This window comes from Ascidia mentula, chromosome 9 (assembly GCF_947561715.1).
Source record: "Ascidia mentula chromosome 9, kaAscMent1.1, whole genome shotgun sequence".
In the NCBI taxonomy this organism is placed as follows: Eukaryota; Metazoa; Chordata; class Ascidiacea; order Phlebobranchia; family Ascidiidae; genus Ascidia; species Ascidia mentula.
In genome coordinates, this window is record NC_138574.1 from 15037700 (window position 1) to 15064747 (window position 27048).

Here is a 27048-nt window from a genome sequence, read left to right on the forward strand (position 1 = left end):
AAGTAACTTGAAGTTGAAACTCCTGTTGCTTGCAACTTTATTCTTTTTCATCCACAAGGTGTCACAATAGCGCAAACATCGAACCCACCTGCTTAGGTTTCTGAAACCTCAAACTTCTGTTTGCCATTCACACTCAAATCTCTGGGAAAACTGTTTTTCTCACATAAATATCTGCTACCTCGCCCTAGTAAACATCAATGATTTTTGTGTCACCAAAGTCTGCTTAAAGAAACAACAAATAAGATTTATTTCGGTTTGAACGCGCTGGAGGCGGATGGTGGTTGTTTACAAGAAGTAAAAAAAAATGAACACTTGCACGGTTTTAAAGAAATATTAAGGAACAAAACGCAGGAACAACAACAACAATCACAAAAGATCTGCATAAATTTAAAACAAACATGTTTTGGGGGAGTCACGTGATCTTGAGAGCGTCCCTTATTTTGTTCCGTAAAAGTTTGATTAATTTCTTGTATTCTTTCCTCATTCCCTTGTGGAAGAAAACATAGACAAAGGGATTCATGCAACAGTTCAACCACGTGATGTTGGACGCCATCATGTGGAAGCGGGGATCGAACTTTTGGCTGAAATATTAATAAGTGGTTGTCATGGCGACAAATTGTTAACTTAAACCAAAACATACATATTTTCACACTTTTAAAATCAGAAAAACTTTTAAAATCAGAAAAAATAATCATATGTGTGGAACTATTTGTACATCAGTGGTTCTCAAAGTGGGTTCCAGCACCCCAGGGGGCGATTTCTATTAAAAACGGGGCTCTGGAAAATAAATGGACAGCTCAGCATTCAGTGATCAACTTGTTATGTGACCAATGATATCAGGTTGTATGCACTTATATTTTACTTTGTGAGTGTAAATTAAAGTTTGAGAGACTCGCGTTGTTACATCAGCCTCGTCCATTGATGTTCTACTTGCAGGAGAAACCCGCCATAACTTTTTGCCAATTGAGTTGGAGTTTTCAAATCATACAGCTCTTTAGGTTCACAATGAAAGTTTGAGAAACACTGCTGTACACAAATCATATATCCCCACTCACTTTCCAGGTATCAGGTTCAACACCACGCTCGGCAGGAATAGCAAGGTGAACACGAGGCAGATTATGATGCTGACGTACACGAGGTGGTTCTCGTTGTCATGACGACGCTGCACGTGGGCCGGGAGCTTGGTAACCTGTGACGGATCAGTGAAAGTGTCAAACGTTGCGGGAGGTGGAGTAAAAAAACGTGATAAAGTTATCCGCTGCGTCGAACGATTTGGCATGGGGGAGAAATAAACAAATTTGATAATTGAATTTCAAGAGAAAAAACACAACTTTAACTAATTGTGGAATTTGCAGACTTCTCTACCTATTAACAAACGACCAAACATAATAATACACAAACACAGTAACTAAAATAGAAACATTTGGATCTGTCTTTTAACCATCAGCATCAATAAAACCAAAGCTTTGCTTCACAAATTAAACCCCAGTAATATCGCTACTGGTATCCCCGTTGTCATGTTATGTCTGTAATGGTTGGATATGGCACGCATACTTGCACTTGGTGGTTAAAGGTCAGTGCATGTGAACACAACATACGCCGTTCGCCACTTACGTTCGTACATAGGAATGCAGCTTTCATCACAGCCAGGTTAAAATGTTGTTGTTTTTAGTTTAACCCAAAACTGATACGAGTGCAGGGGTTTGAGATTGTGGAGAGTCAAGTGTTACCCCTGATAATTACTTGGGAATTCACAACAGTTGGGTTTTTACTATAAACCCACTTGCTCATATTTTGCTTCAACATTTCAGCCGTAAGCGCATCACTGTCGAGCTCGTCGAGACTTGATTGTTTTGCAAACAGACCTGACAACACTTTTAGCCACAGGGCAGCTTTTTGGGACGTTTATTAATACATTCAGAAAATACTTTGTCTTTCATTGTTACCAGACAATGGTGTGTTGTGGGCCGGTTGTGTCGTAATAATCACAAACTAACTCACACTTTTGGTTGAAAACAACTTTGGTTATGAGCACATTAAACAAGAATGTGCAAAGTCAAGTACAAGTAGAATATTATTGCACCAGTTACACACTATACGCGTTGTTGCCCATTTAAAGTTCAAGTTCGCTATAAAAGCAATCCATGCAGACGAATGAAACATTTTATGCAGCAAAATTGATAAAACAACTATCAGAAGAAAGTTTTAAATCCGGCGATCCTACGACAGACGGTGATTCTCCGTGAGGAAATCACCTTTACATGGACGCCTGACTCGATAACCTTATGGTTTTATCGGTGCCAATGTTATTTAATGTTTGCATGTATAGTTCAATTACGTTGCAGTCTTTTGCGCAAAACAAACATGATTTTATTTTGATTTGTGTGACACAATTTGCTTGACTTTCGCAACGAGATTTCGTTAAAGATTTTCTTGGGTAAAATTCAATGTTTGAATATTTTCGTTGTCACCCACCGAGTTCTCATTTTCAACATCTGTGGATGCAGCTCTCAAAAATCCCAACGAGATTCTACTGAGCCCGCTCTGACTTCGAGATAATCTGATGGAAATGTTAACAAATAAGCTGGAATTGTTTGTTGGGCGATAAACACTTGGTGGCGTCGTAACACAATCATCACCATATAAGGAGTTACATAAAGTCTTGTTGTAATTTGTTTTTTTTTTAACTTTTGAAAGAACTCACTTTGGTTTTTCGTTATTTTCGCTTGCCATTGATATATTCTCTCTCATTATGACGGAACAATCACAGTCAGTTCGACAATCGTCCCCACAATGAACCACGGTCGCGCTGCTTAATTTTTTTCGCATTCGTTGCTGGAACAAAAATTAACACAAAACCTTGCAAGGAAGAAAACATGTTTGTCGCAAAATTGGGACGAATGATTTCATGGTTGAGTTGGATATAGACGAGACTTTTTGAGATATAAATGGACAGTGGATGATTGAATCTTGTGATGATTCAAACAGTATTTACGAGTTCGAGATATTAGTAACGATTATTTTGAGATTTAAATGGGGGTTTCCCCGAAGCGAGAAAAACACCGACATAAAGTCAATCAACCGTGAAGAAATATTGTTTCTACTGTTTGGCGATAATTTTTGTAAAACATTGCCGACCATGCATTAAAAATCACACAATTCACAATTTCAAGTTCTTACTGTTTACCTGATAGAGAATGTAATCGGGAGGACTGTTCGCGTCCATTCTTCTGTTACTTTTGTGTACGTAATAAACCATAACAGCGTAACTCACTGACATCATAATGGATGGAAAGAATTGAAAGAGGAACCGGACAACCTTAAGAATATGACAATGGTTCGGGAACACCGACTTTTTGTGTTGTATTATACGTTTGAATTGCGATGTTAAACCCTAATGAAGTCTCGCTGTATATGGCAGACAAAACTTCGAGGAAATAAACTACGTTAATTTTTGCCGGAAGATCAGTTCTATTGTAAATTAAAATAACCTTACCTGCATATATTGAACCCAGTTGGACGGCATCGATACGAACGTGCAGAGGAACTGGTCGGAGCGCCACCCAGTGATGAGTTGGTCTCCTCTCACGGAGTTGATGAGGGAGGAGACGAAGAAAGGAAGGAGGAAGGCGGGAGCGATGAGCCATGAGAAAAAGATCCAAATCCTCACCATATTCTCGGTGAAGAACAAAGTGTATCTGTGACGTCACAACATGAAGAAAATCGTCAGGTGAGTGAGTTTTAAGGAGAAAACAATAAATTGTGTACAAGCAGATGAGCCAATAACGATCAGGGAGCAAGCCAAAGTTGCGCTGATAAAAGCGCGGTTAAATAAATCATCAAATACTTGAGGAATGCGGTGGAATCTCCCAAGTACACAAGGTTGTTTTTAAACCAGACTTTGTGATTCGACCCAGTGACGTAAATACAGGACAAACATTTGGACGTTGGCTTTTCGTATGGGGATAATGAAAATTTTAACCAACTGCGATGTAGGAATGCAGTATTAAGAAAATCTCCATACTCAAAACACAATGTTTTACAAGTTTATTAGAATTACAAGAAAATCTTGCGTTTAAATTTATTCTTTTAAATAAAGCAAAAACATACAATCATAAATTTACATTTTGGGACAAAATCTTATCGTGACACCTTATTATGATCACACCTTGCAATGAGATTCAGTGAGAACATTACTTGGTTCTGGGAACTGCTTCGCTACGAAAACCGACACAGTTAAGTAGAAGGTGATACCGCCTACTTAGGGGGGCTGTGGTTTACCCCCCGTCCCAACCCCTAATTAGTGTTCACAAACCTGTCGGGAAACACGATCCCCAGGAACCTGTTGAGTGTGATGGAGATCAGACAAACAACAGAGGTGTAACCGCATGAGAAGTAGAAGAAGGCTTGGAGAATGCACGCTTTCTCACTGAACGGCCTGCAAGATATACACAGGTGTTATTGTCAGTTTTTGAGATCCAATCAGCGACTAGCGGTGGATCTCAAGGCAGATGAAAAACACTGCGGTTTCTATCACTCCACAAGGTATTGGGTGGAACTGCAACAAATCATATACCTGCTGGGTTATCGGGTGTTTACAGTTGTGACGGAAAATCAAAAGCGATTGTAAGTCAATATAGGATTTTAATACCAGGTAATTTGGAAAGCAGGAAAATGCGCAACTGCGTTAATGATTAAAAAAATATTTTCCATATTAAAACAAGCAGCAGCCACAAACGGTGTTAGCTTTTCAGAATCTGTTTCACGGCTGTTTCCAGCTCATGTAAAACGACACGGTTTATTGTAAGACAAAATGTTGCCTCCCGATTGTGTTGATTGATATTCACGCGAAAATACCGCCAAACATTCAACGCCTAAACGCAAGCTCCTGGAACTGAGGGAGAACAATTCCTTACTGTTACAACAGACAGAAGTTGGGAAGCTTTTAATGCACCAAGTTGGGATTGCGTGCAAAGTGAAATTACAATCAGGGAAATCACCGTCAACCAGAAGTTCCAGTGGGTTAAGAAAGTTCTAGAATATTATTTTCGACATTTCTGCGAATTTTTATGACATACAAAATCTTTCATGAAACCAATTACACCAAAACCACGTGACCAATTTTGCTGCCTCATTGCAATTTTGATGACGCAACTACTTATACGTCATAATGCGCAAGAAGAAGAAGGCTGGATTAAACAATCCATTTCTCCCATAAACACGTGTGTGAATTAATTGGTTTGTCAAAGTTTCGTTCCTTGTTTCGTAAACAACACCCATCTATGACGTAACAGATATAACCCTGTGTTTCTACACGTGGTTTTAGAGAGTGTTGTTTTGTTGCGGTTTTATGAAAGAAAATGTGAGTCATCAAAAACAGTATCCACTACAGGCTGTCGGTTTGCGGGAAAATATTCTCCTTATCACAGTTTATGTCAAGGAATGAGTCTGACTTCCTGCAAGAGGTGGCAAATCTTTATAAATGAGGCGGATCCAATCGTGACTGATAAGACTTGCGGGGTTTTCGTGTCCAGCTTTTCGTTACGTCATACGAGGATGTGGTTCCTGGAAAGTTTACCGTGGACAAATTGAGCAAAAACAATTGTTTTGCCCTTCCATGGTACGGTAAATTACGAGTAAAAAGGTGTGGCCTTCTTTAAACATCAAATTAACTACTGTTGTAACTGCAGATATCTGAAAACCCGTGTTTCAAATTGTTTTTGTTTCTTATTTTCCATTAAAGGTTTTCGGCTGTCCACACAAATATAATGAGAAGATTGCAATTATTTCACTAATATTATGAGAAAAACAAAGCCTTAAAACTTGTAGAAATTACACTGTAAACTTGCCATGACTAATCGAAAAAGCGCAATCAAAATATCATAGGTTGTATATAAACTACACGGAATTAGGGAATATTAAAAGTTAATCCACTCTTGAAATTGTGGCCGGAATCGGGTTTAGATCAGATCAGATAAGGAATTTGCAACTACAGTCTTGCACACACGACCTGAGATCCCGACTGCAGATAAACCTAAACCAACGCACTAAAATTGAACCGCGAAAATTGTGTAAATTCCAACAAGCTAACGGCTGGTTCCCTGGGCGCAGGCAGAAGTTCTTAGGGATCTACAAGTTGTTGTGGTGCAACAGACTTCAATGCCGGCGTCTTAATTACCGTTACACTAACAACAAGGTCAGTGAACGCAGTTTGGCCAATTCAAACAGTTGTTAGCTGACCAAACACACACGGGCGGTTCTCCTTACAGATGAATATGTTTTTGAACACCAGACGTTCGTGGCGGCCAAGCAAGTTCAAACTGTGGAGTTTTGATGAAATATTGTATTGTAAAAACCAGCAAATACGTGAGATATTGTTTAAGTGACAACAAATATGTCTGCCCATATCTCCATATATGAGAGCGCGCACAACATCTACTGGACTGGTTTGACCGAGGCTAAGGACATATATACTGCTCAGTATTGTTCACAATAACAACTTTGGTTCAATGATTTCAAAAAATATCAACATTTGCCGCAATAGCTACGTGAATAGATTATCACGAAACTCACCATCTCATGAGCGAATATCCCATGACGTTGAAAGGCATCATCACGAGAGCTGTGAGTAGATCAATGATACTGAGGTTCACGATGAACATGTTAAAGCTGCTTCTTCTCAGGTGAGCGTTCCTTAGTACGGACATGATAGTAAGCAGGTTACCTGATGTCCCGATAATTATCGAACAAACTCCGATACCGATGCCAAGGAATCTAGAACGATATCGATATTATCGAATTATTATTGATTTTCATTTGACAACAAATTATAAGTTTAAACCCTGGCATGCGAGGTGATTATTTTTGGCACGCCCTGTGATTTACGAGTTCATGTTCCAAAACTTATTAAATCTTAAACATCGCAGAGCTGTCTGCCTGATCGATGTTTCGACCTCAAGCAGAAATCTAACTTTTAAATCTAGAAATCAAACATATTCCATGGTGTGTGTGGTCACGAAAATATGTTGGCATGTGGCAAGCAAAGCTGTCAACATTTCGACATATTCGTAAACTGACACACATCGTTTAAAAGGTTGGCGACCACAGGTCCAATGTAATAGAGCTGTGCATATTATGAAAGATGCAAGATACATTATTAGCAACATCAAAACCATACAATTCTGGCAGGTTTTATCACTACTACTTTAGAGCTTGGCATTTCAAGTCTTAAGCAAGACTTGCCTTATTATAACCACATCAGATGCAAGAATGCTTTGAAAAGCAAACCCCTACCACACAGCAAGTCAACGCAGTCATTACATTTGCAAGACGGAATTTTTTCGCAGGCACATTGCTGACGTAACAACCATCTATTGTTACGTAACAAAATACAGAAACTTTGTATTTATTGAATCATGACAATTTAATAAGACTTTTTGCAAATTAATCAATAAACACACACAACCAGATTAAATAAATCAACCAAATACCACGAAAAAATATAACATATTTCCTTGGCTGCAACGGGAGTAAAAATGTTCAACGCCCAAAATGAAAATGTGTTCGCATTACAATGGCACGGGATATTGCAAGCTGCATTTTCTTGGCGGAAACATGACACAAAATCATGGCATAGCGTGATTCGTTGTTGCTTGGCAACCAGAACAACCAAATATATTCGATGCAACGCAGGATGTGCGTATATTATAATTGGTTTGGCGAGTCCAGCAAATCGATCTGTGAAGCCCCAATATTTGCCTGCCAATATCTTACAATTACTTTGTGTTCTACATATTTTGTGTAACTCCATAAACTCGAGCCCATTGTGACGGGATAATGCACGCTGTCCATTGTATACCAGAGTAATTCATCATAAACAAAATTATACGAATTTGGAGACAAGCCACGCGAAATCCACGCGAAATAGTTGACATCGTTTAATCTTCACGGTAAACAACTCCAAGTATTATCGGCGCATCGAATCCCCTATGATTTCTCTTGTAATTTCACATATACTATATTTCATGGTGCGCGGAATGTTTTTAAGCAAGACAGGATTTGGTTTGTTTGCTGAACGTGACAACGGCGGGCACGGACGAATGTTTTCTTTGTAAGTCAAATGGAGCTTAGATAAAATATTTTAAAATCCAGTCAAAATGAGCGACTTGACAGACAAGGTCATGAGAAAAGAACGGAAGGATTTAAGAAGGTGAACAAAAATGTGTTGTTGAACAAAAAATATTACGCCAAATTCCCATTGACAGAAAACATCGCAAATACTTTTCGTCGTTACTTGGGGTAAAAGGTTTTGTAACAGAGGCAAGGTGATATACTGCGTCGACGGTTAAGCTTGAAACGTAATATTGCGAATTACCCTGAGGGTAGTTTGAAATTGGGGCTTTGCGAATTGTTGAGTCCCATTAAGTCGGTGAATATACAGAGTGAACTTGCGATAAAATCAGTGAGAAAATGATGCCCACTCATACGAAACTGCAGGAAATACTTTGTCACCATAGGCTGAGATCACTTAAATCTTACACAGGATATTTATTGCATCTGGAATTCCCGGTAAAACTACAACAATAACCGCTATACGTTAATATGTTGATGAATAAATTTGCAGCTTCCACGTAAAGTTTGAACACTTAATAGCCAGGGAGCACCTAATCCGAATGTAGGTTGACTTCCTGGTATGTTTAGCAGTGCTCGGAAGTCAAAGGAAAACCCCACAACAAAACTTACCGGAAACTTTGAACATCTGAGTTGAAATGTAAACTCCCATCAGTGGCCGATTCGTTCATGATTCATAAAAATTATTAATACAAATTCCTGAAAATACCCATAGTTGATTAAAACTTGACGGAACCAAACAGATTTATAGCGAGCAAACAAAAACTGGAAAACATCATTTGCTTTCCTGGGAAATCAGGCCAATAAAAAACATGTTTTTGTTACGATTTGTTTACGATTTGAACAATGTGTGAACGTTCCACCACTACTACCAAAACGCTTGGCAATTATTAAGTCTAAATATAAAAAAAAGGAACGCCTTGGCTGCGAAGCCTGTGAACCTTATAAAAAAAACGTATATAGAAACATAAAATGGTTCAGAAATTTAATTATGATATTGTACTTAGTTGTGGAATAACTTTCAGCCGCAACTTACTGAACGTTCTACCACAACTATGTACAATATCATAATCAAATGTAAACAAACGGATGAACACAGAATTTACTTCAGAACTTGCTGCAACTTTCATTGTTGTTAACTATTCTGCAACAAATCCACGGATAGATTACAAAACAAAACCTTGTCAACATTACACAGATAGCTGCCTCGTCTTCGGTATGCGAGAGAAGGTCTGCGCTATTCTAGAACTGACAACAATAAAAAAAGGCGTCCAAACCGCTAACGCCAAAGTGAGGAAGGACGCGTGTGCTCGTGAAAGGTTATAGGAGGCAAGCAGTGGTCTTAACACACCCGGCAATCTGCTGCATTCCAAACTCTGTGCGAGCATTTCCAAACTTGTTATTATTATTTTGCTCGCGCGTTTTCTCGTAATCGAACGTAAAACAATGCTTTATTATTTCAACCTGGCTATAGGTTGCAATCTGTCAATCAATCCAAGTTAAACGATGAAATGTCTCAAATCTGATGTTATTTCTCGTTACCCACAGTTATCTCAAACGACGTTCTGTTTGGGAATAAACAACGATGGCTTAGAGAGGCGGATTTAAAACATGTCTGAGATTCTCCGCCAGTTTCGAAGATAGCGGAATTGAACGGTGATGAGGTTCAACAAATCACGCTTTAAGCAGATTTACCCGAGCCTCGCTTATCTGAGCAAGTTTATCTGTACACAGCATAAGTTACAACTTCCTCTACTGTGTCCAACTTTGCTTTCATGCGACTTTCACGTTTTGTAAACGTGAGCTCAAGGCTTAGTGTTTATCGCGGGCTTCGGATAAAGCGTTTGATCGATTAGAGAACCTACACAGGCTCCAGTAACTGTTTCTAATAGGACAATCCAACGAACATTTTACTTGAAGACCAAAAAGGACCCCTAACAAGGCAATATGTCAGGCATGCCACAAACCGCAAGAGCGGCCAGTTTAACACAAAGACTTCCTCACTGCAAATCGACCGCAACCAACTCCTGCACTTACAGCGCAGGGCGCATTGTGTTTCGCCAATTGGAGTAATTCTACCCTTTTCTTCATCCCAGTAAGGTTAACTTTTTTTAAACAATCTACGTTTTTTCAGCGTTGTGGTGAATTGCAGATCACAAAGTTGCCCTTGACATGTTTGTTCTACAGTTAAAACTGGTGGCAGACACTTAAGAAATACCCGCCTCCAAACCTCGTCTTGTCACCAATTCAAACCCGGTAGGTAAAAACCAGAAGCCAGCAATTACCTAAATTTACCGCGAACGGAAGAAAAGATACCAGTTGTAATTATAAATTGTTGGCGCAAGTAGCAGAGATACCGAACACTTTGTACCCAGTCTGTCTTGGGAGATTTTATACAACGTGGGAATTTACACGCTCGACCAAAGTTCATCAGATCGACTCGTTGACAATCTTGTAGCAACATATAAGGCTTCTGTTCTTTTACGTTCGTTCCAACAAGTCTGGGGCATCTCCAATAAAACGCCCATGGTTCGTCTGCATTTCACTTTTTTAGGCAAAACGAGAATATACGGTGATGCAATTTCCCCAAATAACCAGACACGATTTTGCAGTGACCCATGTTAACAACGGGCTGGATCGAGGCTCCGGGTTGAATTATCACGTGGTATTTGTTTAGACTACTTGGCTACCTACATGGGTGAATGCTTTGTGGGTTGTCTTGGGTTTCGTGGCGTGTAATTGTCTGTTTAGCACACATACGCAATGCCACAATACTTTCCCTAATAGAAAACCCACAAGCCAAATATCACCTTTCAAAATAAATGGCGAATGATTTGCAATTGTTATTGTACGTAAGTTCGAGACAACAATTATGCAGACATATCAGTTGATGTTTAACACAGAAAAATGTATTTCGCCAAACAAGGCATTATTAAACATGAAACATCAACTGAGCTCTCTGCATGTCTCTAAATTGCATGGAAATACCAATTGTGATACGGTGCGCGATGGTCAGTCTTGGTTCAAACCAGATCCAGATTAGTTTGCTATTCTGCCATACATTTAAATGGCAATTACATAGAAATCTTTGCTTTAAGACGAAAATTATCTTTTAATTTAGCGCATTAGCGCCATCTTCAGGAATAAAATAACCATGGCAACCGCCACTGTGGCAAGATGGACGCCAGCCTAAAGCTGGTGCATTGCATTTGTTTTTTTTTTATTGTGAATTTGTAATCATTGAAATTATTTTTTTAATTCCCGGCGCAACAGTGAATAAGATTGCGATTTTAATGTCTGCAGAATTCTAAATCGAATGTTCTGATTTTTTAGTTGTACCTAAAAACTGTTTTAAACTTATTTAGCAGCAGTTTCTGTTGTTGGCATGTAAATAATTTCAAAGCATGCCCCCTAAAAAGAAAGGTGGTAAGAAAGGGAAGAAGGGAGGAAAGAAGAGTGGGAAAGATGAGGAGGGATCAAATGCAGGAGAGAGGGGAGGATCGGGTAAAGGAAAGGAGTTAAACGAACTCAGCAAAGAATTTTTCCTCATTCAAGTTAAAGATTTGGAACAACGACTTTCAAGGTATATTCCAAACAATTTGGATAACGTTTTTGCAAAATATAAAAAGTATGATTTTTTTGCATAAGCTTGTGTTGATGGTGTTTGCTTTACTTTATATTTTATTGTTTAAAATTTAAATGCTTTTACAACAGATATCAGTCAAAATGCGATGAGTTGAGCATTTCCAATGCTGAGTATGAGGAAAAACACAAACAGTTGGTACAAGATCGGAAAGAAATTGTTGACTTTTTGAAGAAGTCCCTGGAACAACGTCAGGATGAAATATCTGACCTGAACGACAAACTCGTTGGCTTGCAGCAGGTGATGATATCAGTGGCTCAATAAAGTATGAAATTATTATGGAATGTTGCTCTCTGCTTTTATCTCTATGGCCAACTAAGATTTGGTTACAAAGTTACGACAGCTCTTGTATTAAAGTCTTTATTGTCCACCTTTTTGATATATTTAGTCTGAATTTTATACAAAATTCTTGAAAAATTTAAATAAAATTAAATGTGGCAAAAGATTTCAGTTATTATTTTTGTTGCTTTTACAACTTTGTAGGCCAAAGACACAGAGAAGGAGAATTACGAAAGTCAACTGACTCAATTGAAACGTGAATTTCAAGAAGTGCGGGATCAACTGACATCAGAAAATATGATTCTTGGTGGGAAGTTGGCATCACTTGAGGAGTTTAAGGTGATTTTGATAAAACTTCCACAAATAAATTAAGTCCATAAAAAAACTCACAGCAGACAGTGATTCTCTGGGAAGAAATCATTATCATATAAACACCTTAATCAATAACCTGTAAAGTTGTATCAGGTCAATGCTATTTTATTGTTGAATTGATTTGCAATTTTTTAGAGAATTATTTCCAGGTTGTAATAAATTATGTCAAATGAAAACCTACAGGATTTAAAACTTCTCTAAATTTTGTGACAGGTTCAAAAAGAAGATTTGATGAAAAAGTTTGAGGACATGGAGGAGAAATTGCAACAGCAGGAGAAAAATCACAGTGAAATAATCTACAACCTGGAAAGAAAGGCAGTCGTGGATAAAGACAGGTAAACACCTCTGAAAGCTAGTTGTGATTGCAATAATAAACTTGTTGTTTTGAGTATCTTGAAACTTGTTGTGAAAATAATATGCTGAACATTTATTCACAATTCTGTGAGTTGCAGACAGATAGATAACCACATTGTGCAGCTCAGAATTCATATTATTGGCTCCACTTTGCTTATGTATTAACTATGTAAACTACTTGACAGACTGAAAAAGGAAATGGTCCTTCGAGTGAACACTGTTGCAGCCGAGTTTCGCAAAGTTTCAAACAAGCAAATGGCCGACACCACCAAAAGGAACATACGAGAAAATGTTTCAATAAATGCACAACTGACCAAGATGTCGGAAAAGACAAAAGAACTTGTGCAAGTAAGAAAGTGATTAAATTAACATTCACCCTTCCTATGGTTTTGAAAATCTGTTCTTTAATGTTAATGACAATCACAGTCTTGTTTGATGAAATAGTTGGGGTAAATGTTAATTGCTAGGATGTTTCAGTTAAACTATAATGCGTTTATTAAGATTGCAACAAAATAACACTGACTTTTTTACTATTTGTTTTTCTCCTTAGGAAAATGATGAGTTGAGGGAAAAGGACAAGAAGCAGAGATTACAAATTGAATTGTTGGAAGCAAACCAGGAAGAATTAGCCAAGAAAAATCACAGCAACCTCAAGGTTTGTTTTCTTGTCAACATGGCAATTTATATTGCGGGTTAATTGTGTGCTTGTACAACTTTTATATTAGATGCACAATTGTACAGAATAACACTACTCAAAAGTCTGTTGCTGAATTCTATGTCTTTTGTGCTATTTTTATGCTCTACTGTTGAGATGGAATTGTTACCTATAATAAATAAACATATATTCAGGTGTTGAAAATGATAACAGCCCGAGCTCGCCAGCAAGAACTGAACCTGGAAGATCTCGAGTCCAGAGAACAGGAATATATCCAACTTGAGGAGGAATCGACGATGATCCGACAGGAGAATGAACAACTCACTGAAAGGCTTGAGATGTGAGTTAGGGGGGTTTCATACAGGTGCATTCGTAAAGCTTGTCACTTGGTATTCTTGCAATCAGAATAAGGAAACATGTTTCAAACTAAATGTGTTTTTGGTGATTTTAAGTGAAAGCAACTTCACAGTTGACCCATTGTTGATTCTATGTCACACTTGATGTGAAAGTAACTAAATTATTGGAGTTAAAGAAATCAACTTTATTCTGCACAGGCTGGAAGAGGACTTAAAACAAACAAAGCAATCTTTGAAGGTGATGACAGAAGAACGAAACACACTTACTGATGGAAAAGAGCGATTGGAAGATATTCTGGCTGCAACAGCATTCACCTTGCAACAGGTTATTAGAACATTTTGAATGACTCCATAACCCTTCTGGTTATATCTATCCCATGCTATTTTAGCTTTCCTATTTATTGTTAATGTGCGTTTACGTTCTTTTTGTGCGGATAAAACTGAAGTTATCAAATTTATTTGGTATTTTGAGTAGAATGATAACCTAACAATTTAGCTAATGATAAAAAACACCATAAAGAAAGTTGATCTGAAATCAGACACAAAAAAATTTAACCATGGTTGTTCCATGAACTCACTGATATGTTGTGTTCACAGGTTTCAACAGAAGCAGCTGAAGATGAAATTGAAACGAAGGCAAAACGTCAAACAATGATCGAACGGTTGTTGTTGATCCTGAATTCTGCAGCTCTACTAGGGAAAGCCCCACCTCCATCTGAGTTCTTCCAGCAACCACCCAAGGTTTGAACACAAATAAGTTGAATTTGAAACAACATAAGATTACCCCCAACCATCGAATCTAATTAATCCATGCAAACTATTTTAAGACTTTTTTTTACTCTCGGTAACGATCAGGGATTCCCAAAATGAAGTCGATGACAATATGCTAAAAAACTCCATTCACAAAATTTTACAATTACAAATCTAGATTTTTTTTAGCATTTCCAGTGTAGTGTTTGAAACATTTGCCTTGCCCATGCTTACCATCAGACTTACAGATTTGTCTTTCATATTCAGAATTATCATAAAGCATTTCCCAGTCAAATAAATACATGTGCTGCTCAACCAGTTAAAATTTTATAAACTTTTCTATCAGTCTTAAAAAAACGCCAAAACGTTTTCATCATTTTTATTGAGGAAGGCAAATAAAAATCTTCACAATATTTTTGATCAGACGCTGATGGCCCCACTTTCCATGGTGAAAGATGTTCCAAAATCAGACAGTAGCCAAATTCCATCAAAAGAATTTCCACATTACAATCTGGGTGACCTTGGTCTGGTTCCGCGACCTCGAAAACTAACCTCAAAGCAGGCCACGTTCGCCAGCAAGGTGTCCACACTGTCGCACACCACCAGGGTGGGAATGAAACCATCCATGGCAGTCGGAAAGTTGACCCCGAACGCTCTACAGAAGTTGGACAAACTCCCAGCCATTGTGATGCAACACACATCATAACGAGTCAACCGAGTTCTTGTGCAGACTTTCCTTGTTTCCGAGGCATTTTTTTAGATTCTTGTTCAATTTCTTTGTTTTTATAATAATGGGGGGCAACTTCAAGTAACCAACTACTTTCAATTTCGATCGCTTGTCTGGAAAAACATGTGGGTAATTGTTTGTTTGTTTATGTTATCCACTTGCACTGTGCTTTATGTGTGCATATTGGTTTGTTGTATTTACACTTTCACAAGTAAATGTGTTGAAGCTCAGTCATGCACGACCTTGTATAGTTAAATCCAGAGACACTTCGCAAAATAAGTCCTTTTTACAGTGATAATTGTTTGTAAAACAACTGTGGCTGGGCTTACGGGATTTAAGCTAAGTTGCATTCAAGTAATGCTTAGCTTATATGCCATAACACAGCTTAACATGCACATCATATAACTAACCTCATGAATTCCTTAGTGGTGAAGACAAGCTCGTGGTAGACGATCCACCTCGGTTGTTCCTCGAACAAACTACTGTTAGGGTGAATGTGAACAGTTTGTTGTTGCTTTACTGTCCTGTATCCTGACTTGGTCAGTCGTGCTGTGTGGTAAAAGAAGCCAGCAGTGATCGCCTGAAAAAATAACAACGAGCAAATATTAAAATAAATTAATGGAAACCGAAAAGTCAGTAACTATTGACCAATATTACTTTCAGTACTGCAAACAGCTGTGCACCCTGTTTCAATCTATAGAGTTTGATCCCTGCAGCTGGTGACTGTAGTACTTTAAGGTCAAAACAGTCTACACTGTTGTCTAGCTAATTATTATCGCTCTTGTGTTCCCCCAAAATATATCCACACTTAACAAAATCACATCATCCAAGCAATTGTACAAGCACAGTTTCACGAACATAACAACATTCTAAATCAAACCTTCCTGATGGCTTCGGTGTCCCCCGGATTCGACGTGGGTTCGATTTCAACTCTTTCCATCAGTCCGGCTAACTGATCTCTTACATCTCGAGCTCGTTTCATCGATCGGTGTTGGATGAAATTTTCAAAACACCACTGAATCGAGAAATCCGTCCCTGCCCACTGTGATGATTTGACCCATGTTTATGAATACATTAATCATTTGGTCTTAAAATAATAAAAAAAGGGAAAAAAAACAGTAAAATTAGATTAAAATTAGCAGATCAAATCATTTGTATTTTGCACTAAAAAAATACAATGCAGCTTAACTATAAACACAAGAAATAAAATGCCATGGACATTGATACAAACAAAGGTTATCAAGTCAGTCACCCACAGATCAGAAGACAAAACAGCAGAAATTTTTTACCTGGTTATAAACGTTCATCAAAGTAAGATGATCACCACCAGGAAGAAAAAAGTTCATCCTTGCATTGTCAGCGTGAACCATCTTATCTTTGGGTCGGTAAAATATTGAACTGTTCACTGACAACATTGCTACGATCGTCAGCATCTCGTCTGAACATTTGTATCTAAACAAAACATATGCAAGGCTGAAGAAAAAATAAATAAATCTGTTTTGCCACATTAGCTACAATTCAGCGCAGTAATGTTCAATGCAATGGCATGCTTGTCAGGATCGCCCCACTGCGCAGGTCCTTAGTTGGCGATCACAGCTATCGTATCAAAATCATTAGGTTTACAGGCATCACAGCCTGGGCTAATGCTTAATTCTTGAGCTTTCTTTACTTATGGGATCGCACAAGATTCTATGTCAGATTTACATAAATAAAACACAAAGTTCAATGAAATTAATGCCAAGATTTTCTTACTTTTCTGAAGCAAGAATTGCTTTGGAAAGCATCGGGTCGGCCGGAAACTCAGCCATCCTCCTCCCAAGTTTAGTGAGTTCCCCGAGGTGGTTGAGAGAACCAAGGGCGTAAAGTTGTTCCAGGGCAAGAACCAGGGTTTCATGGGGAGGAGGGTCCATAAAGTCAAAGTGGATGAGATCGTTGATTCCAAGACTGGAATGAAGGGAAGGTTTTGAGGTAAGATTTGGATACTGAGTTCTGTGCCCAAAATTCTTCAAGAATTATTCTACAACGTGAACATATTATTTAGTTCAGAGGTCGGCAACCTTTACCATGCAATGAGCCAAAGTCATTCTTTAGCACAAAACTGAAACAAAATATTGGGGCCAAAATAGTGGGTAGAAATATTTTGATCCTTTAATTCACATGAAGCAAATCACACGTCATTATATGGTTTCTAACAAGCTTGAAATACCTACAGTCAAGTTCGCCGGAAGTGTTAAATATGTTTGTTTTTGAACATTATTGCTATTTTCTTTATTGAGATTGCCCTCAAATGGAGTCATATCAGAGATTGAAAGAGACACACGTGGATCTAGAGTTATCGGTCGTCGAAATCTGTTTTTAGTTAAACGAAAATCTTCCACAGAAAACCATATAACACATTATATTGCGACCACTTCCCCACACATAATATCATTCCCCCAGAATAACCTTTTCAACATAAGCACGACGTTGGCCAGATTAGTTCTTTCACAGAACGGTAAGGACGACATTTTCATGGGAAATAGAAAGTAACTTGAAGTTGAAACTCCTGTTGCTTGCAACTTTATTCTTTTTCATCCACAAGGTGTCACAATAGCGCAAACATCGAACCCACCTGCTTAGGTTTCTGAAACCTCAAACTTCTGTTTGCCATTCACACTCAAACCTCTGGGAAAACTGTTTTTCTCACATAAATATCTGCTACCTCGCCCTAGTAAACATCAATGATTTTTGTGTCACCAAAGTCTGCTTAAAGAAACAACAAATAAGATTTATTTCGGTTTGAACGCGCTGGAGGCGGATGGTGGTTGTTTACAAGAAGTAAAAAAAAATGAACACTTGCACGGTTTTAAAGAAATATTAAGGAACAAAACGCAGGAACAACAACAACAATCACAAAAGATCTGCATAAATTTAAAACAAACATGTTTTGGGGGAGTCACGTGATCTTGAGAGCGTCCCTTATTTTGTTCCGTAAAAGTTTGATTAATTTCTTGTATTCTTTCCTCATTCCCTTGTGGAAGAAAACATAGACAAAGGGATTCATGCAACAGTTCAACCACGTGATGTTGGACGCCATCATGTGGAAGCGGGGATCGAACTTTTGGCTGAAATATTAATAAGTGGTTGTCATGGCGACAAATTGTTAACTTAAACCAAAACATACATATTTTCACACTTTTAAAATCAGAAAAACTTTTAAAATCAGAAAAAATAATCATATGTGTGGAACTATTTGTACATCAGTGGTTCTCAAAGTGGGTTCCAGCACCCCAGGGGGCGATTTCTATTAAAAACGGGGCTCTGGAAAATAAATGGACAGCTCAGCATTCAGTGATCAACTTGTTATGTGACCAATGATATCAGGTTGTATGCACTTATATTTTACTTTGTGAGTGTAAATTAAAGTTTGAGAGACTCGCGTTGTTACATCAGCCTCGTCCATTGATGTTCTATACTTGCAAGAGAAACCCGCCATAACTTTTTGCCAATTGAGTTGGAGTTTTCAAATCATACAGCTCTTTAGGTTTACAATAAAAGTTTGAGAAACACTGCTGTATACAATTCATATATCCCCACTCACTTTCCAGGTATCAGGTTCAACACCACGCTCGGCAGGAAGAGCAAGGTGAACACGAGGCAGATTATGATGCTGACGTACACGAGGTGGTTCTCGTTGTCATGACGACGCTGTACGTGGGCTGGGAGCTTGGTAACCTGTGACGGATCGGTGAAAGTGTCAAACGTTGCGGGAGGTGGAGTAAAAAAACGTGATAAAGTTATCTGATGCGTCGAACGATTTGGCATAGGATTGAAATAAACAAACTTTACAAAATGAATTTCAAGAGAAAAAACACAACTTTAACTAATTGTGGAATTTGCAGACTTCTCTACCAATTAACAAACGACCAAACATAATGATACACAAACACAGTAACTAAAATTGAAACATTTGGATCTGTCTTTTAACCATCAGCATCAATAAAACCAAAGCTTTGCTTCACAAATTAAACCCCAGTAATATCGCTACTGGTATCCCCGTTGTCATGTTATGTCTGTAATGGTTGGATATGGCACGCATACTTGCACTTGGTGGTTAAAGGTCAGTGCATGTGAACACAACATACGCCGTTCGCCACTTACGTTCGTACAAAGGAATGCAGCTTTCATCTGCACAGCCAGGTTAAAATGTTGTTGTTTTTAGTTTAACACAAAACTGATACGAGTGCAGGAGTTTGAGATTGTGGAAAGTCAAGTGTTACCCCTGATAATTACTTGGGAATTCACAACAGTTGGGTTTTTACTATAAACCCACTTGCTCATATTTTGCTTCAACATTTCAGCCGTAAGCGCATCACTGTCGAGCTCGTCGAGACTTGATTGTTTTGCGAACAGACCTGACAACACTTCTAGCCACAGGGCAGCTTTTTGGGACGTTTACTATTCAGAAAATAATTTGTCTTTCATTGTTACCAGACAATGGTGTGTTGTGGGCCGGTTGTGTCGCAACAATCACAAACTAACTCACACTTTTGGTTGAAAACAACTTTGGTTATGATTACATTAAACAAGAATGTGCAAAGTCAAGTACAAGTAGAATATTATTGCACCAGTTACACATCACTATACGCGTTGTTGCCCATTTAAAGTTAAGTTTGCTATAAAAGCAATCCATGCAGACGAATGAAACATTTTATGCAGCAAAATTGATAAAACAACTATCAGAAGAAGTTTTAAATCCGGCGATCCTACGACAGAATGTAATTCTCCATGAGGAAATCACCTTTACATGGGCGCCTGACTCGATAACCTTATGGTTTTATCGGTGCCAATGTTATTTAATGTTTGCATGTATAGTTCAGTTACGTTGCAGTCTTTTGCGCAAAACAAACATGATTCTATTTTGATTTGTGTAACACAATTTGCTTGACTTTCGCAACGAGATTACGTTAAAGATTTTCTCGGGTAAAATTCAATGTTTGAATATTTTCGTTGTCACTTACCGAGTTCTCATTTTCAACATCTGTGGATGCAGCTCTCAAAAATCCCAACGAAATTCTACTGAGTCCGCTCTGACTTCGAGATAATCTGATGGAAATGTTAACAAATAAACTGGAATTGTTTGTTGGGCGATAAACACTTGGTGGCGTCGTAACACGATCATCATCATATAAGGAGTTACATAAAGTCTTGTTGTAATTTGTTTTGTTTTTAAATTTTTGAAAGAACTCACTTTGGTTTCTCGTTATTTTCGCTTGTCATTGATATATTCTCTTTCATTATTACGGAACAATCACAGTCAGTTCGACAATCGTCTCCACAATGAACCACGGTCGCGCTGCTTAATTTTTTTCGCATTCGTTGCTGGAACAAAAATTAACACAAAACCTTGCAAGGAAGAAAACATGTTTGTCGCAAAATTGGGACGAATGATTTCATGATTGAGTTGGATATAGACGAGACTTTTTGAGATATAAATGGACAGTGGATGATTGAATCTTGTGATGATAACAGTATTTGCGAATTCGAGATATTAGTAACGATTATTTTGGGATTTAAATGGGGGTTTCCCCGAAGCGAGAAAAACACCGACATAAAATCAATCAACCGTGAAGAACTATTGTTATGCTTCAACTGTTTGGTGATAATTCTTGTAAACCATTGTCGACCATGCATTAAAAATCACACAAACACAATTTCAAGTTCTTACTGTTTACCTGATAGAGAATGTAATCGGGAGGACTGTTCGCGTCCATTCTTCTGTTACTTTTGTGTACGTAATAAACCATAACAGCGTAACTCACTGACATCATAATGGATGGAAAGAACTGAAAGAGGAATCGGACAACCTGGGGAACATGACAATGGTTCGGGAACACCGACTTTTTATGTTGTATTATACGTATGAATTGCGATGTTAAACCCTAATGAAGTCTCGCTGTATGGCAGACAAAACTTCTGGGAAATAAACTACGTTAATTTTTGCCGGATGATCAGTTCTATTGTAAATTGCAGCAAGCCTGGCAGCAACAGCAGCACAAGACATATAACCTTACCTGCATATATTGAACCCAGTTGGACGGCATCGATACGAACGTGCAGAGGAACTGGTCGGAGCGCCACCCAGTGATGAGTTGGTCTCCTCTCACGGAGTTGATGAGGGAGGAGACGAAGAAAGGGAGGAGGAAGGCGGGAGCGATGAGCCATGAGAAAAAGATCCAAATCCTCACCATATTCTCGGTGAAGAACAAAGTGTATCTGTGACGTCACAACATAAAGAAAATCATCAGGTGAGTAATTTTTAAGGAGAAAACAATAAATTGTGTACAAGCAGATGAGCCAATAACGATCAGGGAGCTGCACACGGTCGTACAAAAACAAGCCGAAGTTGCGCTGATAAAAGCGCGGTTAAATAAATCATCAAATACTTGAGGAATGCGGTGGAATCTCCCAAGTACACAAGGTTGTTTTTAAACCAGACTTTGTGATTCGACCCAGTGACGTAAATACAGGACTAACATTTGGACGTTGACTTTTCGTATGGGGGGTAATGAAAATTTTACCCAACTGCGACGTAGGAATGCAGTATTAGGAAAATCTCCATACTCAAAACACAATGTTTTACAAGTTTATTAGAATTATAAGAAAATAATGCGTTTAAAATTATTCTTTTAAATAAAGCAACAACATACGATTATAAATTACATTTTGGGACAAAATCTTATCATGACACCTTATTATGATCACACCTTGCAATGTAATACAGTGGGATCATTACTTGGTTCTGGGAACTGCATCGCGACGAAAACCGCCACAGTTACGTTGAAGGTGATACCGCCTACTTAGGGGGGCTGTGGTTTGCCCCCCGTCCCAACCCCTAATTAGTGTTCACAAACCTGTCGGGAAACACGATCCCCAGGAACCTGTTGAGTGTGATGGAGATTAGGCAAACAACAGAAGTGTAACCGCATGAAAAGTAGAAGAAGGCTTGGAGAATGCACGCTTTCTCACTGAATGGCCTGCAAGATATACACAGGTGTTATTGTCGGTTTGTGATCCAATCAGCGACTGGCGGTGGATCTCAAGGCAGATATAAAAACACTGCGGTTTTCATCACTCCACAAGGTATTGGGTGGAACTGCAACTAATCATATACCTGCTGGATTATCGGGTGTTTACAGTTGTGACGGAAAATCAAAAGCGATTGTAAATCAATATAGGATTTTAATACCAGGTAATTCGGAAAGCAGGAAATTGCGCAATGGCGTTGATGATTAAAAAAATATTCGGCTGTATTTTCCACATTAAAACCAGCAGCAGCCACAAACGGTGTTATCTTTTCAGAATCTGTTTCACGGCTGTATCCTACTCATGTAAAACGACATGGTTTATTGTAGGACAAAATGTTGCCTCCCGATTGTGTTAATTGACATTCACGCGAAAATACCGTCAAACAACGCAAGTTCCTGGAACTGAGGGAGAACAATTCCTTACTGTTACAACAGACAGACGTTGGGAAGCTTTCAATACACCAAGTTGGGATTGTGTGCAAAGTGAAATTACAACCAGGGAAATCACCGTCAACCAGAAGTTCCAGTGAGTTAAGAAAGTCCTAAAACATTATTTTCGACATTTCTGCGAATTTTTATGATGTAGAAAATCTTTCATGAAACTAATCACACCAAAACCACGTGATCAACTTTGCTGCCTCGTTGCAATTTTGATGACGCAACTACTTATACGTCATAATGCGCAAGAAGAAGAAGGCTGGATTAAACAATCCATTTCTCCCATAAACACGTGTGTGAATTAATTGGTTTGTAAAAGTTTCATTCCTTGTTTCGTAAACAACACCCATCTATGACGTAACAGATGTAACCTTGTGTTTCTACACGTGGTTTTAGAGAGTGTTGTTTTGTTGCGGTTTTATGAAAGAAAATGTGAGTCATCAAAAACAGTATCCACCATAGGCTGTCGGTTTGCGGGAAAATATTCTCCTTATCACAGTTTATGTCAAGGAATGAGTCTGACTTCCTACAAGAGGTGGCAAATCTTTATAAATGAGGCGAATCCATTCGTGACTGATAAGACTTGCGGGGTTTTCGTGTCCAGTTCTTCGTTACGTCATACGAGGATGTGGTTCCTGGAAAGTTTACCGTGGACAAATTGGACAAAAACAGTTGTTTTGCCCTTCCATGGTACGGTAAATTACGAATAAAAAGTATGGCTTTCTTTAAACATCAAATTAACTACTGTTGTAACTGCAGATATCTGAAAACCCGTGTTTCAAATTGTTTTTGTTTCTTATTTTCCATTAAAGGTTTCGGCTGTTTCACACAAATATAATGAGAAGATTGCAATTATTTCACTATTATAATGAGAAAAAAAACAACGTTTGGAAAATAAACAAAGCCCTAAAACTTGTAGAAATTACACTGTAAACTTGCCATAACTAATTGAAAAAAGCGCAATCAAAATATCATAGTTTGTTTATAAACTACACGGAATTAGGGAATATTAAAAGTTAATCCACTCTTGAAATTGTGGCCGGAATCGGGTTTAGATCAGATCAGATAAGAAGTTTGCAACTACAGTCTTGCACACACGACCTGAGATCCCGACTGCAGATAAACCTAAACCAACGCACTAAAATTGAACCGCGAAAATTGTGTAAATTCCAACAATCTAACGGCGGGTTCCCTGGGCGCAGGCAGAAGTTCTTAGGGATTTACAAGTTGTTTTGGTGCAACAAACTTCAATGCCGGCGTCTTAATTACCGTTACACTAACAACAAGGTCAGTGAACGCAGTTTGGCCAATTCAAACAGTTGTTAGCTGACCAAACACAGACGGGCGGTTCTCCTTACAGATGAACATGTTTTGGAAAACCAGACGTTCGTGGCGGCCAAGCAAGTTCAAACTGTGGAGTTTTGATGAAATATTGTATTGTAAAAACCAGCTAATACGTGAGATATTGTTTACGTGACAACAAATATGTCTGCCCATATCTCCATATATGAGAGCGCGCACAACATCTACTGGACTGGACTGGCTTGACCGAGGTTAAGGACATATATGCTGCTCAGTATTGTTCACAATAACAAACTTTGGTTCAATAATTTCTCGAAAATATCAACATTTGCCGCAAAAGCTGCTCTGTTGCTATGACAACAAACTGTCTGTGGTGACAATTATTCATTAAGGTCTCGATTCATGTGAATAGATTATCACGAAACTCACCATCTCATGAGCGAATATCCCATGACGTTGAAAGGCATCATCACGAGAGCTGTGAGTAGATCTATGATACTGAGGTTCACGATGAACATGTTGAAGCTGCTTCTTCTCAGGTGAGCGTTCCTCAGTACGGACATGATAGTAAGCAGGTTACCTGATGTCCCGATAATTATCGAACAAACTCCGATACCGATGCCAAGGAATCTAGAACGATATCGATATTATCGAATTATTATTGAATTTCATTTGACAACAAATTATATATTTAAACCCTGGCATGCGAGGTGATTATTTTTGGCACGCCCTGTGATTTACGAGTTCATGTTCCAAAACTTATTAAATCTTAAACATCACTGAGCTGTCTGCCTGATCGATGTTTCGACCTCAAGCAGAAATCTAACTTTTAAATCTAGAAATTAAACATATTCCATGGTGTGTGTGGTCATGAAAATATGTTGGCATGTGGCACGCAAAGCTGTCAACATTTCGACATATTCGTAAACTGACACACATCGTTTAAAAGGTTGGCGACCACAGGTCCAATGTAATAGAGCTGTGCATATTATGAAAGATGCAAGATACATTATTAGCAACATCAAAACCATACAATTCTGACAGGTTTTATCACTACTACCTTAGAGCTTGGCATTTCAAGTCTTAAGCAAGACTTGCCTTATTATAACCACATCAGATGCAAGAATGCTTTGAAAAGCAAACCCCTACCACACAGCAAGTCAACGCAGTCATTACATTTGCAAGACGGCATTTTTTCGCAGGCACATTGCTGACGTAACAACCATCTATTGTTACGTAACAAAATACAGAAACTTTGTATTTATTCAATCATGACAATTTAATGAGACTTTTTGCAAATTAATCAATAAACACACACAACCAGATTAAATAAATCAACCAAATACCACGAAAAAATATAACATATTTCCTTGGCTGCAACGGGAGTAAAAATGTTCAACGCCCAAAATGAAAATGTGTTCGCATTACAATGGCACGGGATATTGCAAGCTGCATTTTCTTGGCGGAAACATGACACAAAATCATGGCATAGCGTGATTCGTTGTTGCTTGGCAACCAGAACAACCAAATATATTCGATGCAACGCAGGATGTGCGTATATTATAATTGGTTTGGCGAGTCCAGCAAATCGATCTGTGAAGCCCCAATATTTGCCTGCCAATATCTTACAATTACTTTGTGTTCTACATATTTTGTGTAACTCCATAAACTCGAGCCCATTGTGACGGGATAATGCACGCTGTCCATTGTATACCAGAGTAATTCATCATAAACAAAATTATAAGAATTTGGAGACAAGCCACGCGAAATCCACGCGAAATAGTTGACATCGTTTAATCTTCACGGTAAACAACTCCAAGTGTTATCGGCGCATCGAATCCCCTATGATTTCTCTTGTAATTTCACATATACTATATTTCATGGTGGCGGAATGTTTTTAAGCAAGACAGGATTTGGTTTGTTTGCTGAACGTGACAACGGCGGGCACGGACGAATGTTTTCTTTGTAAGTCAAATGGAGCTTAGATAAAATATTTTAAAATCTAGTCAAAATGAGCGACTTGACAGACAAGGTCATGAGAAAAGAACAAAAGGATTTAAGAAGGTGAACAAAAATGTGTTGTTGAACAAAAAATATTACGCCATATTCCCATTGACAGAAAACATCGCAAATACCTTTCCTCGTTACTTGGGGTAAAAGGTTTTGTAACAGAGGCAAGGTGGTATACTGCGTCGACGGTTAAGGTTGAAACGTAATATTGCGAATTACCCTGAGGGTAGTTTGAAATTGGGGCTTTGCGAATTGTTGAGTCCCATTAAGTCGGTCAATATACAGAGTGAACTTGCGATAAAATCAGTGAGAAAATGGTGCCCACTCATACGAAACTGCAGCAAATACTTTGTCACCATATGCTGAGATCACTTGAATCTTACACATGATATTTATTGTAGCCGGAATTCCCGGTAAAACTACAACAATAACCGCTATACGTTAATATGTTGATGAATAAATTTGCAGCTTCCACGTAAAGTTTGAACACTTAATAGCCAGGGAGCACCTAATCCGAATGCAGGTTGACTTCCTGGTATGTTTAGCAGTGCTCGGAAGTCAAAGGAAAACCCCACAACAAAACTTACCGGAAACTTTGAACATCTGAGTTGATCTGTAAACTCGCATCAGTGGCCGATTCGTTCATGATTCATAAAAATTATTAATACAAATTCCTGAAAATACCCATAGTTGATTAAAACTTGACGGAACCAAACAGATTTATAGCGAGCAAACAAAAACTGGAAAACATCATTTGCTTTCCTGGGAAATCAGGCCAATAAAAAACATGTTTTTGTTACGATTTGTTTACGATTTAAACAATGTGTGAACGTTCCACCACTACTACCAAAACGCTTGGCAATTATTAAGTCTAAATATAAAAAAAAAAGGAATGTCTTGGCTGCGAAGCCTGTGAACCTTATAAAAATAACGTATGTAGAAACATAAAATGGTTCATAAATTTA

The 27048-nt window shown here is 38.3% G+C and overlaps 4 protein-coding genes across 5 annotated transcripts; 1 reads left to right on the forward strand and 3 right to left on the reverse strand.

Moving 5' to 3' along the window:
- Nucleotides 1-286: 286 nt before the first annotated feature.
- On the reverse strand, nt 287-8831 carry LOC145914068 (protein trapped in endoderm-1-like). 2 transcript variants are annotated; one of them, XM_083001844.1, is made up of 9 exons: nt 8743-8831; nt 6574-6774; nt 4316-4438; nt 3497-3698; nt 3188-3319; nt 2705-2835; nt 2476-2560; nt 1056-1189; nt 287-581 (listed from the first exon to the last, which is right to left on the reverse strand). In XM_083001844.1, the coding sequence occupies exons 1-9, from the start codon at nt 8799-8801 to the stop codon at nt 413-415; spliced, it is 1236 nt and encodes a 411-aa protein (XP_082857970.1). In that variant the 5' UTR covers nt 8802-8831; the 3' UTR covers nt 287-412. The 2 variants fall into 2 exon arrangements, with proteins under 2 accessions (XP_082857970.1, XP_082857971.1); XM_083001845.1 differs by lacking the exons at nt 2476-2560; nt 2705-2835.
- Nucleotides 8832-11467: 2636 nt separating this feature from the next.
- Nucleotides 11468-15623, forward strand: LOC145913606 (cilia- and flagella-associated protein 157-like). Its single transcript, XM_083001325.1, has 10 exons — nt 11468-11713; nt 11845-12013; nt 12257-12391; nt 12638-12759; nt 12964-13126; nt 13329-13433; nt 13628-13773; nt 13988-14114; nt 14387-14530; nt 14964-15623. The coding sequence occupies exons 1-10, from the start codon at nt 11535-11537 to the stop codon at nt 15243-15245; spliced, it is 1572 nt and encodes a 523-aa protein (XP_082857451.1). The 5' UTR covers nt 11468-11534; the 3' UTR covers nt 15246-15623.
- LOC145913608 (pre-mRNA-splicing factor ATP-dependent RNA helicase DHX16-like) lies at nt 15243-17817 on the reverse strand. The gene is made up of 6 exons (XM_083001327.1): nt 17712-17817; nt 17019-17210; nt 16556-16718; nt 16147-16308; nt 15677-15846; nt 15243-15379 (listed from the first exon to the last, which is right to left on the reverse strand). The coding sequence occupies exons 1-6, from the start codon at nt 17777-17779 to the stop codon at nt 15250-15252; spliced, it is 885 nt and encodes a 294-aa protein (XP_082857453.1). The 5' UTR covers nt 17780-17817; the 3' UTR covers nt 15243-15249.
- A 258-nt stretch (nt 17818-18075) lies between these two features.
- Nucleotides 18076-26759, reverse strand: LOC145913607 (G-protein coupled receptor 84-like). Its single transcript, XM_083001326.1, has 9 exons — nt 26671-26759; nt 24503-24703; nt 22160-22282; nt 21320-21521; nt 20981-21112; nt 20497-20627; nt 20267-20351; nt 18847-18980; nt 18076-18370 (listed from the first exon to the last, which is right to left on the reverse strand). The coding sequence occupies exons 1-9, from the start codon at nt 26727-26729 to the stop codon at nt 18202-18204; spliced, it is 1236 nt and encodes a 411-aa protein (XP_082857452.1). The 5' UTR covers nt 26730-26759; the 3' UTR covers nt 18076-18201.
- Between the last annotated feature and the right edge of the window lie 289 nt (nt 26760-27048).

What these genes read in the sequence shown, in the direction of transcription:
- LOC145914068 (XM_083001844.1), bottom strand. Translation starts at nt 8,801, where the DNA reads ATGAACGAATCGGCCACTGATGGGAGTTTACATTTCAACTCAGATGTT. An exon ending in ATGTTGAAAATGAGAACTCG is followed by an intron (nt 1,190 to 2,475) that starts GTGGGTGACAAC and finishes GATCCGTCACAG; the next exon opens with GTTACCAAGCTCCCGGCCCA. An exon ending in TTGAACCTGATACCTGGAAA is followed by an intron (nt 582 to 1,055) that starts GTGAGTGGGGAT and finishes TTAATATTTCAG; the next exon opens with CCAAAAGTTCGATCCCCGCT.
- LOC145913606 (XM_083001325.1), top strand. Translation starts at nt 11,535, where the DNA reads ATGCCCCCTAAAAAGAAAGGTGGTAAGAAAGGGAAGAAGGGAGGAAAG. An exon ending in CATCACTTGAGGAGTTTAAG is followed by an intron (nt 12,392 to 12,637) that starts GTGATTTTGATA and finishes ATTTTGTGACAG; the next exon opens with GTTCAAAAAGAAGATTTGAT. An exon ending in CAGCATTCACCTTGCAACAG is followed by an intron (nt 14,115 to 14,386) that starts GTTATTAGAACA and finishes TTGTGTTCACAG; the next exon opens with GTTTCAACAGAAGCAGCTGA.
- LOC145913608 (XM_083001327.1), bottom strand. Translation starts at nt 17,779, where the DNA reads ATGAAAATGTCGTCCTTACCGTTCTGTGAAAGAACTAATCTGGCCAAC. An exon ending in ACACCGAAGCCATCAGGAAG is followed by an intron (nt 15,847 to 16,146) that starts GTTTGATTTAGA and finishes TTATTTTTTCAG; the next exon opens with GCGATCACTGCTGGCTTCTT. An exon ending in ACCACTAAGGAATTCATGAG is followed by an intron (nt 15,380 to 15,676) that starts GTTAGTTATATG and finishes ATGTTTTTCCAG; the next exon opens with ACAAGCGATCGAAATTGAAA.
- LOC145913607 (XM_083001326.1), bottom strand. Translation starts at nt 26,729, where the DNA reads ATGAACGAATCGGCCACTGATGCGAGTTTACAGATCAACTCAGATGTT. An exon ending in ACTGGGTTCAATATATGCAG is followed by an intron (nt 21,113 to 21,319) that starts GTAAGGTTATAT and finishes CATGTTCCCCAG; the next exon opens with GTTGTCCGATTCCTCTTTCA. An exon ending in CCGATTACATTCTCTATCAG is followed by an intron (nt 20,628 to 20,980) that starts GTAAACAGTAAG and finishes TTTTTGTTCCAG; the next exon opens with CAACGAATGCGAAAAAAATT.